Genomic DNA, 11,059 nt, shown 5'->3' with positions numbered 1-11,059 from the left:
AAGTTTCAGAAGAGAGTTGTTTGCAGTGATTCCTCAGGAACCTTAAACACCGGCGGCCTCTTCCAGCTCACACCCGCCCGGGCGAAAGGGCTCAGGCTCCGGATTAATAAACGAAGGAGAGGGGAGAGTGCCAGAGGTCTGAGAAACTTTTCTGGGACCTCTACTCCCCGGAGGGTCCCGCGGGATGCCCTGCCGCTTCTGGCCACAGCACCTCTCCTGCCCTCCGCGTCCCGCTGGCTCCCGGGAGCCTTTGGCTGATGGGACTAACTTTTGCTGGACTGGGGTGGTTTTGAAATAACAGAGGTCTCAGACGGCGCTGAGTCTTGGCTGGCGCCTCTTCATTTCTGTAAATATTGTTGGGTTCCTTCACCCTTCCTTCTCTTCGGCCCACCGTCCCAGGGATCCAGGACCATGAACTTGGCAGCGGACGAGACTCCTGGCCGCCGGTGGCTCCCTCTGCACACTCTTTCAGTTTTTCGGCTCCTCCGAGTGTTTTGGCTGCTGTCCCTGCTCCCAGGGCCCGCCTGGGTCCGCGCGGCCGAGCAGCGCCAGGTGTTCCAAGTGCTGGAAGAGCAGCCTCCGGGCACCCTGGTGGGCACCATCCAGACGCGCCCCGGCTTCACCTACCGGCTCAGCGAAAGCCACGCCTTGTTCGCCATAAACAGTAGCACCGGAGCCCTGTACACCACCGCCACCATCGACCGCGAGAGCCTGCCCAGCGACGTGATCAACCTGGTGGTCCTTTCCAGCGCGCCCACCTACCCTACTGAAGTGCGAGTGCTGGTGCGGGACCTCAACGACAACGCCCCGGTCTTCCCGGACCCCTCCATCGTGGTCACTTTCAAGGAGGACAGTAGCAGCGGACGTCAGGTCATCTTGGACACCGCCACTGACTCGGACATCGGCTCCAACGGGGTGGACCACCGCTCCTACCGCATCATCAAGGGCAACGAGGCCGGCCGCTTTCGCCTGGACATCACCTTGAACCCGAGCGGCGAGGGCGCGTTCCTGCATCTAGTGTCCAAGGGCGGACTGGACCGCGAGGTCACGCCACAGTACCAGCTCCTGGTCGAGGTGGAAGACAAGGGCGAGCCGAAGCGGCGGGGCTACCTTCAGGTGAATGTGACAGTGCAAGACATAAACGACAATCCCCCGGTTTTTGGCAGTTCCCACTACCAGGCGGGGGTGCCTGAGGATGCGGTTGTGGGCTCCACCGTCCTCCAGGTGGCGGCAGCGGACGCAGACGAGGGTACCAACGCGGACATCCGTTACCGACTACAGGACGAGGGCACCCCCTTCCAGATGGACCCAGAGACAGGGCTGATCACCGTGCGAGAGCCCCTGGACTTCGAGGCCCGGCGCCAGTACTCGCTTACGGTGCAGGCAACGGACCGAGGCGTGCCCTCCCTCACTGGGCGCGCTGAAGCGCTGATTCAGCTGTTGGATGTGAATGACAATGACCCGGTGGTGAAGTTCCGCTACTTCCCTGCCACCTCGCGCTACGCCTCGGTAGATGAGAACGCTCAGGTAGGCACGGTGGTGGCTCTGCTCACGGTGACTGATGCAGACTCCCCGGCAGCCAACGGGAACATCTCCGTGCAGATCCTTGGGGGCAATGAGCAGCGCCACTTTGAAGTGCAGAGAAGCAAAGTACCAAACCTGAGCCTAATCAAAGTGGCCAGCGCCCTGGACCGCGAGCGCATTCCTTCCTATAATCTCACCGTTTCCGTCTCTGATAACTACGGGGCGCCCCCTAGCGCAGAGGTGCAGGCGCGCTCTTCCGTGGCAAGCCTGGTGATTTTTGTCAATGACATCAATGACCATCCCCCTGTTTTCGCACAGCAAGTGTACAGAGTAAACCTGAGCGAGGAGGCACCGCCAGGGAGCTATGTGTGTGGGGTGTCTGCCACTGATGGCGACTCCGGTCTCAATGCTAATCTGCGTTACAGCATCGTCTCTGGCAATGGACGAGGATGGTTCCGTATTAGTGAACACAGTGGCCTGGTGACCACTGGGGCTGCCGGGGGACTCGACCGTGAACTTGCTTCACAGATTGTACTGAATATCAGTGCCCGGGACCAGGGAGTTCACCCTAAGGTGTCCTATGCGCAGCTAGTAGTAAATCTCCTGGATGTGAATGATGAGAAGCCAGTATTTAGCCAGCCAGAAGGGTACGATGTGTCTGTGGTTGAGAATGCCCCGGCAGGGACAGAACTGCTGGTGCTTGGGGCGACTGACGGGGACCTGGGTGACAATGGGACCGTGCGCTTTTCACTACAAGAGGCTGAGAGTGACCAGAGGTCCTTCCGTCTGGATCCTGTATCTGGGAGATTGAGTACTATCTCTTCCTTGGACCGAGAGGAGCAAGCCTTCTACTCCCTGGTGGTCTTGGCCACAGATGTAGGTTCCCCTCCCCAGTCATCAATGGCTCGCATCAACGTGAGCCTCCTGGACATGAACGACAACAGCCCAGTGTTCTATCCTGTCCAGTACTTCGCCCATATTCAGGAGAATGAGCCTGGGGGCAGCTATATCACCACAGTGTCTGCCACTGACCCAGACTTGGGTCCCAATGGAACTGTCAAATACAGCATATCTGCTGGGGACAGATCTCGATTTCAGATCAATGCTCAGAGTGGGGTCATTTCTACAAGAATGGCCCTAGATAGGGAAGAAAAGACAGCTTACCAGTTACAAATAGTGGCTACTGATGGTGGCAATTTGCAGTCTCCCAGCCAGGCAATAGTAACCATCACAGTGTTGGACACTCAGGACAACCCACCTGTATTCAGCCAGGCTGCCTACAGCTTCGTTGTGTTTGAGAACGTGGCTGTGGGGTACCATGTGGGCAGTGTGTCTGCATCCACCATGGATCTCAATTCCAATATCAGCTATCTCATTACTACTGGGGATCAGAAAGGTATGTTTTCCATCAACCAGGTCACGGGGCAGCTGACCACAGCAAGTGTGATTGACAGAGAGGAGCAGGCTTTTTATCAGCTGAAGGTAGTAGCCAGTGGGGGCACAGTGACTGGAGACGCTGTGGTGAATATCACAGTTAAGGATTTGAATGACAACTCTCCTCATTTCCTTCAGGCAGTGGAGAGTGTGAATGTGGTGGAGAACTGGCAGGCAGGTCATAGCATTTTCCAGGCCAAAGCTGTGGACCCCGATGAAGGTGTCAATGGCATGGTGACCTACAGCCTTAAGCAGAATGCCAAGAATCTGTTTGCTATCGATGAAAAGACTGGTGACATTAGTCTCCTAGGGCCCCTGGATGTTCACACTGGCTCCTACCAGATAGAGATCTTGGCATCTGACATGGGGGTCCCACAGCTTTCCTCCAGTGTCATCTTAACGGTTTATGTCCATGATGTAAATGACAACCCACCAGTGTTTGACCAGCTCTCTTATGAGGTCACCCTTTCTGAGTCAGAACCTGTGAATTCTCGGTTTTTTCAAGTGCAGGCTTCTGACAAAGATTCAGGAGCAAATGGTGAGATTGCATACACCATCGCTGAAGGAAACACAGGGGGTGCTTTTGGCATATTTCCAGATGGTCAGTTATATATAAAAAGTGAACTGGACCGTGAACTTCAGGACAGATATGTTTTACTGGTTGTTGCTTCTGACAGAGCAGTGGAACCCCTGAGTGCTACTGTGAATGTCACTGTGATTTTAGAAGATGTAAATGATAACAGACCTCTTTTTAACAGTACCAATTACACATTTTACTTTGAAGAGGAGCAGAAAGCTGGGTCATTTGTGGGCAAAGTAAGTGCTATGGATAAAGACTTTGGGCCAAATGGAGAAGTAAGGTATTCTTTTGAGATGGTGCAACCAGATTTTGATTTGCATGCCATCACTGGGGAAATTACAAATACCCGTCAGTTTGACAGGGAGTCTCTCATGAGGCGGAGAGGGACTGCGGTGTTCAGTTTTACAGTCATCGCAACAGATCAAGGCCTCCCTCAGGCTCTCAAGGATCAGGCCACGGTACATGTTTACATGAAGGATATAAATGATAATGCTCCCAAATTCTTGAAAGACTTTTATCAAGCTACAGTATCAGAGACAGCAGCCAACCTGACACAGGTTTTAAGAGTATCTGCCTCTGATGTTGACGAAGGTAGTAATGGACTTATTCATTATTCTGTAATCAAAGGAAATGAAGAAAGACAGTTTGCCGTAGACAGTGCCTCTGGTCAGGTGACACTGATTGGCAAATTGGACTATGAAGCAACACCTGCCTATTCCCTCGTAATTCAAGCTGTGGATTCAGGGACAGTCTCCCTCAATTCAACCTGCACCCTACACATTGATGTTTTAGATGAAAATGACAATACTCCTTCTTTCCCTAAATCGACACTGTTTGTTGATGTTTTGGAAAACATGAGAATTGGTGAACTTGTGTCTTCTGTTACTGCAACTGATTCTGATTCAGGTGACAATGCTGACTTACATTACAGCATCACTGGGACTAACAACCACGGGACTTTTAGCATTAGCCCGAACACTGGGAGTATATTTTTGGCCAAAAAATTGGACTTTGAGACACAGTCTTTGTATAAATTAAATATCACTGCAAAAGACCAAGGAAGGCCCCCTCGTTCATCCACAATGTCAGTGGTTATACACGTGAGGGACTTTAACGACAATCCTCCCAGCTTCCCTCCTGGAGATATCTTCAAGTCTATAGTCGAGAACGTTCCCATCGGTACCTCTGTCCTTTCGGTGACGGCACAGGACCCAGATGCAGACATCAATGGGCAGCTGTCCTATGCAATCATTCAGCAGATGCCAAGAGGCAGTCACTTCAGCATAGATGGGGTCAAAGGGACTATCTACACCAGCGCTGAAATAGACCGGGAATTTGCTAACCTCTTTGAGTTGACGGTAAAAGCCAATGACCAAGCCGTCCCAATAGAAACCAGAAGGTATGCTTTGAAAAATGTGACCATCTTGGTGACAGACCTCAATGACAATGTCCCAATGTTCATCTCACAAAACGCCCTTGCTGCAGACCCCTCAGCTGTGATTGGTTCTGTCCTGACGACAATCCTGGCTGCTGACCCAGACGAAGGTGCCAATGGAGAGGTGGAATATGAGATCATCAATGGGGACACAGACACCTTCATTGTGGATCGGTACAGCGGGGACTTGAGAGTGGCTTCAGCGCTGGTGCCCTCGCAGCTCATCTACAATCTCATAGTTTCAGCAACAGACCTGGGCCCTGAGCGGAGGAAATCCACCACTGAGTTGACGGTCATTCTTCAGGGCCTGGAGGGCCCTGTGTTCACTCAGCCCAAGTACATCACCATTTTGAAGGAAGGGGAACCCATTGGCACCAATGTCATCTCCATAGAAGCAGCTAGTCCCCGGGGATCGGAAGCCCCTGTGGAGTACTACATTGTCTCAGTTCGTTGTGAAGAAAAAACTGTTGGACGTCTCTTCACCATTGGGCGGCACACGGGCATGATTCAGACGGCTGCCATACTGGACCGGGAGCAAGGAGCCTGTCTTTACCTGGTGGATGTCTACGCCATAGAGAAATCCTCAGCTTTCCCCAGAACACAGAGAGCAGAGGTAATGTTTTTGCAACCATTTATTATTTGTTGATGTGCGTTTATGAAGGCTGTCCTCTTTATAATTACTTTCTATAATTATTCACCTTTAATGTTTTGTGGCTAATTTGATAAAGAGGAGCACACAAAAATGTTCTGTCATAAAGACTAACAAAGAAGGTCATACGAGGTAGTGTGAATTCTGGTTACCAATGACAAATGTGTTTTCACTGCGTGGTTCTCTCCAGAGCAATCTCATAGTGAAGGCTGAGGAGACTCTTTAGTCATTTCAGAAGTAAATATAAAACCTATTTATCTAAGCTTAATCAATGAATGGCCTCAATGCCTTTCAATAGAAAGTCTGCTAAAGGATGGAAAGTTTCAGCATTAAGAACTCCCCCTTCCAAAATGAAGAGCTTTGGTAGCACCCGGAAGGACACCCTGGCTTTTTGAGGCGAGTGGTCCTGGACCACAGAGTGGCAGTTCATATTGGGATGGTATTAACTTTCGCGTCCTCAGCAAGGGCTGGCCCTTGGTAGACAGTGAGTCATTTGAATGTGCTGAGTCAAGTTTGGGGAGATTCCTGCCTGGTCTGCCTTCGCACTGCAGGCACAGTCTTCTGACTGAGGGCCATCGTTCCCCTTTTGTCTAAAACTAAAGCATGTAACATGTTGTGCATGATCAGAACTTGGAGGCTGTCTCTTGAGACGAAACTGTGTGGTTAGTGCCATGGTGTGTGCTGTTCTGCCTGCTGTGTGGTAAGACCTCGGCGTTTTAGAGCAGAAGCCTAGAGGGTTCTGAGTACGGCCTTCCTGGGGACACCTTGGGTTGCTGCCTCTTCCTGGGGGACACCTTGGGTTGCTGCCTCTTCCTGGGGGACACCTTGGGTTGCTGCCTCTGCTGCTCCGACGTGGTTCTCTGTTCAGCTTCTCGCCCTGTTGTTCTGATGATAGCTAGAATCCACACAGCTGCGCTCTGCAAGCTCTCCTTGGCCATTTTCTAAGTTCTTCCTCTCCCTTCTCACTTCCCTCGAAGACATCCTGGTGTCTGTCACTCGGCCAAAAACACAAAATATCAAATGTGGTTTGTGATACTTGGCTGGGGCCCAAGCACAACCTGCCAGCCACTGGAGGCCCCTGTGATTGTTTTCTTGCATTCCTCTCTTTTTGGGGGAGGGGGGATTTTCCTCATTTTAAATGCTCATTTATTATCATGATCTGTTGGAATTCCCGGTGACTATTTTTTTAAAAAAATCACAGCTAGCTGTATCTCAGCGTATTTATAGCTTGGAGGACAGCAGACCTAGAGATATGATTCTTAATAGAGATACAATTTTTTACAGATGTAATTCTGATGGGGTTCAATTTCATCTTACATACATTGCCTTAAGAGGCTTTCCAGATAAATTATCTTCTTTTATCTATTTATTTTAAAATATCTTCATTTAGGAGCTACATGGTTTAGCTCAGGTCATGACATCATGATTCACATGTAATTTTATTTTGATTTGTAGCTCTCTCTCTTCCAAACCCACCCCCTCTACCTTTCTTCTCTGTAATTATGCCTTAGATAGAGAGGTTTGATGAGTTTAATTCCAAATATTTATTAAAGGCAGACAATTAAGGAATTCCAGACATTGGATGAATTAGTTAATTTATAAAGCAAATCATATTATTAGGTGTGGGTGTGTAATTCAGTGCACTACATTTCACTTGAACAATGTGGAGAATAAGAATAAATTTTCATTGTTACAGGTTTATTGTGCCTTTTATTTGCTCATTAGATAGGCAAAAATCAGCTAGCATAAATATATTAAATAATGCTGCCTATATTAATACTTTAATAGACATAAAGTAGTATATTGAATAGGCACAAAGTCTAAAAATAATTATCAATAATTTTGTTAGTAAAAGGGAATGATATGCCTGTTACATTTTTAACTTTAAGGAACATCAATAATGCTATCATTAATATTTACTGTTCTCTTTATATATTTAAAAATCTAAGGAGAATTCAGTATGATAATTTTTTAATAAAAAATAGTGTTTCAGGATATCTATCCTCTTTGCAACAAAGTGCTGAAATTGCAAACCAAGTTTGAGTTCCCAAGCTCCGGCCACTCCTAAAATTGAAAGCAAATGTTTTTCTTCAAAGAATATTGAAAGTTGTAGTTGTAAGCTAAAATTTCATGTTATTATTGGTTGTTTCTTTCAATTGTATGCAATAAAGCTCTTTCTTTCCTTCTGCTCAACGAAATTACTGTGATTCTGCAAAAAAGAGGTCATAAATTACCTTTTGGTGTCAGAGGTGATATTTTAATTGTTTGTTTCCAAGTGAAACGTTGTGGTTCAATGCATTTTTAAAAATGTGTTCATCTACACTGTTAGGGATCTGGGTTGCTTACTCAGGTTTCTGGCCGGAGTCCTGGCCGATCCATTCCTCTGGCAAGCCGAGGCTCAGCAGGCAGACAGAGGAACAGTTTATCTTGCATCTTCTCCTGGCTCTGCACTTGGGGTGGGGGGCTGAGGACTGTGACTCTGAGGCAGTGCCCTCCAGGCTGTTGGACACTTGTGCACGTTCTCTGATGCCACCTGTCACATCTAGAGGTTTTGTGTAAACAAGAATGTCGACAAAGGGTGGCTTTTGGGTCACAGACACAGGTTGTATTACCTTTTAATTCTGTCTCTTTATATCCTCAGAAGAGTGCACATCATCTTGACTCCGTTAAAAAAGATCATATAAACTCTGAGCCATTTTTTTCTCTGTTCAACAAAGTATGGAGAAGTAGTGATCCAATAAACACTGATCCTCAAATGGGTGTTTTATACAGAGGCACATGAAAGTCGGGGTCTTGGTGGGACCTCAGCATGATGAGGGCTTGGTCCTGTGGATCCTGGTCATTGGGAGGCTCCTATCTGCCTGGTGTGTGGGAGGTGCTCAGCGCCCACCCGCTGGAAGAACTAAGAGCAGAACACAGTTCTCGTGCCTCAGGAATAAATCCACAGCGGGAAGCTGGGGCGATGGAGGGCGCTGGGAAACTTGGCCCTGCTCACTGAACTGACAGATCATAGTCATCATCCTGCTGCACAGATGAACTGAAGACTCTCAGAAAACCCCCAGAGGAAAGAGAGTTCCTGTGGGTGGTCTGACACGGGGCCATTGTGTAGGTGGAAGGCGGCGGGGTCTGAGCCTCCAGGTGCTCAAAGGCTGTGGTTCCTCAGCTTTCTTCTCAGCGTCCCTTTGAGTCCTAAAACTCGTCCTAAGGAGCAGGGCCTCTCACCTGTGGACACTATTCTTTTCTTTATTGGTACCAGGAATTAAACCCATGGTGCCTAACCCCTGTGCTTCACACCAGCCCTTTTGCTATTTTATTTAGAGACAGGATCTTGCTAAGTTGCTTAGGGCCTTGCCAAGTCACTGAGGCTGGCTTTGAGCTTATGATCCTTCTGCCACAGCCTCCGGAGCCACTGGGATCATAGGGGTGCACCTCTAACCCGTGTGACACTATTTTCAACATTACAACTGAGGACAATTTAAAAATACTTATATACTTATTAACTTATTTAAAAATTACACTAAGAATATACCATTTTAAGAATGTCGACAAAGGGTGGCTTTTGGGTCACAGACACAGGATGTATATTACCTTTTAATTCTGTCTCTTTATATCCTCAGAAGAGTGCACATCATCTTGACTCCGTTCAAAAAGATCATATAAACTTTGAGCCATTTTTTTCTCTGTTCAACAAAGTGCAGAGAAGTAGTGATCCAATAAACACTGATTGTTTAAAAATGCAATATTTTCCAATTTACAAAATCGAAAAGTGTTTCATTATTCACATTAAAAAAATCTCTTCAGCATCTGGCTTAGTAGAATAATAAAGAATGTATCAGAAAAAAGCTATTTAAATTTGTTTTGAGTTGACAGATAAAACTGCATGTTTAACCAGGTGAAACGTAATGCTTTAAAGTACCTCTACATTGTAAAACGGTTAAACGTACCTAATCAGTTATTATGGAAAGAGCTTATAATCACCACTTTATTCAAATGGATGAAGACTACAGTATTAAAACCTTTAATTATGGTCCCCTGCTGTGCAACAGGTTTCTTGACGCTGATTTCTCCTGACTGTAATGATGTACCTTTTGGCCAACCACTGGACATCTTCCCATCCACCACCCCAAACTCCAGTGACCACCATTGTTCTTTTACTCCTATGAGATGAGTATTCTTAGATTCCACATATGAGTGAGATACCCACATGTGTTAGTGTTTCTGCATCTGGTTTATTTCACCTGACACAGCACCCCTCAGGTCATCCTGGTGTCACAAATGGCAGGATTTCATTTTTTTATGGATAAATAGTATTCCACCGTGTGTAGACACACCACGCTTTTTGTGTCATTCATCCCCTGATGGACACTTAGGTGGATTTCATCATTTGGCTATTGTGATTAATGCTGCAATGAACACAGCAGTACAGACGTTTCCTCAACATACTGATGTCATGGGGTTTGGATATCTACCTAACCATGGGATTGCAGGATCATATAATTGTTCTGTTTCTCCATAATGTTTTCATAGCGGCTCTACTAAGTTACGTGGTCACTGCTCTAGTTCGGCTCTTAAGTGTCCCCAAAGATCCACCTGTTAGAGGATTGGTCCCTAGAGTGGCAGAATTGGGAGGTGCTGGAACCTGTAGGAGGCAGGGCTTAGTGGGAGGGGTTTAGGAAATTGAGGACTTCCCTTGCAGGAGATGGTGGGACCTGAACCCCTTCCTCTTCCTCGTCCCTCCCTGGCTTATCATGCAAGCAGCTTTGCTCTGCCACTGTTCCCGCCATCATGCGCTGCCTCATCACAGACCCGAAGAAAGGACGCCAACGGGTCACGAACTGGAACCTCCAAAATTATAAGCCAAAACCAGCCCTCTGTCTTTCTAGGTTGATTACCTCAGGTGAGCTGCTCTAGCCATGGAAAGCGCACACCACTGACTGTGTTAGGGTCACTTTCCTGCACAGCCTAACCAGCACTTGCCTTGTCTTCTTGCTGGTGTTGATCGTACCGGAGTGAGGTGATATTTGGCTGCAGTTTTAATTTGCACTTATTTGCTGACCATTGATGTGAACATTTTTCAAGTATATCTGTTGGTCATTTATGTCTTCTTTTGAGAAATATCTCTTCAGATCCTTTGTCCAGTTTTAAAACCCAGTATTCCCTTTCTGCTGGTGAGCCGATTGAGTTCCTTGTATATTTCAGGGTGAGCCTCTTGTCAGAGGTTTGTTTTATGAATATGTTCTTCCAACTGCAGGCCTGCAGTTCACTGTGCGGATGGTTCCTTTTCTGTGTGGAAGTCTTTTTAGTCTGATGTTTCTTGACTTTTGCTGGTGTTGGCTTTTGAGATCTCATTAAAAAAACCATTGCCAAGAGCATGAGCTGAAGCATTTCGCCTGCGTCTCTCCCGACAGTCTCGTAGTTTCAGGTCTTACAGGTCTTG

At 47.4% G+C, this 11,059-nt stretch overlaps 1 protein-coding gene across 1 annotated transcript in view; it reads left to right on the top strand.

Annotated features, from left to right (window-relative positions):
* Window positions 1-253: 253 nt before the first annotated feature.
* The window catches only part of Fat4 (FAT atypical cadherin 4), a 152,936-nt gene continuing 142,130 nt past the window's right edge, over window positions 254-11,059 (top strand). Inside the window, exon 1 of the mRNA XM_076864321.2 lies at window positions 254-5,586. Coding sequence (XP_076720436.2) covers window positions 412-5,586 — 5,175 coding nt within the window. The 5' untranslated portion in view covers window positions 254-411. The remainder of the gene's footprint in view (window positions 5,587-11,059) is intronic.

Source organism: Callospermophilus lateralis, chromosome 8 (genome assembly GCF_048772815.1).
Source record: "Callospermophilus lateralis isolate mCalLat2 chromosome 8, mCalLat2.hap1, whole genome shotgun sequence".
Classification (NCBI taxonomy): Eukaryota; Metazoa; Chordata; class Mammalia; order Rodentia; family Sciuridae; genus Callospermophilus; species Callospermophilus lateralis.
The sequence above is the reverse complement of the archived record's forward strand: the minus strand, read 5'-3'. Positions and strand labels throughout refer to the sequence as shown.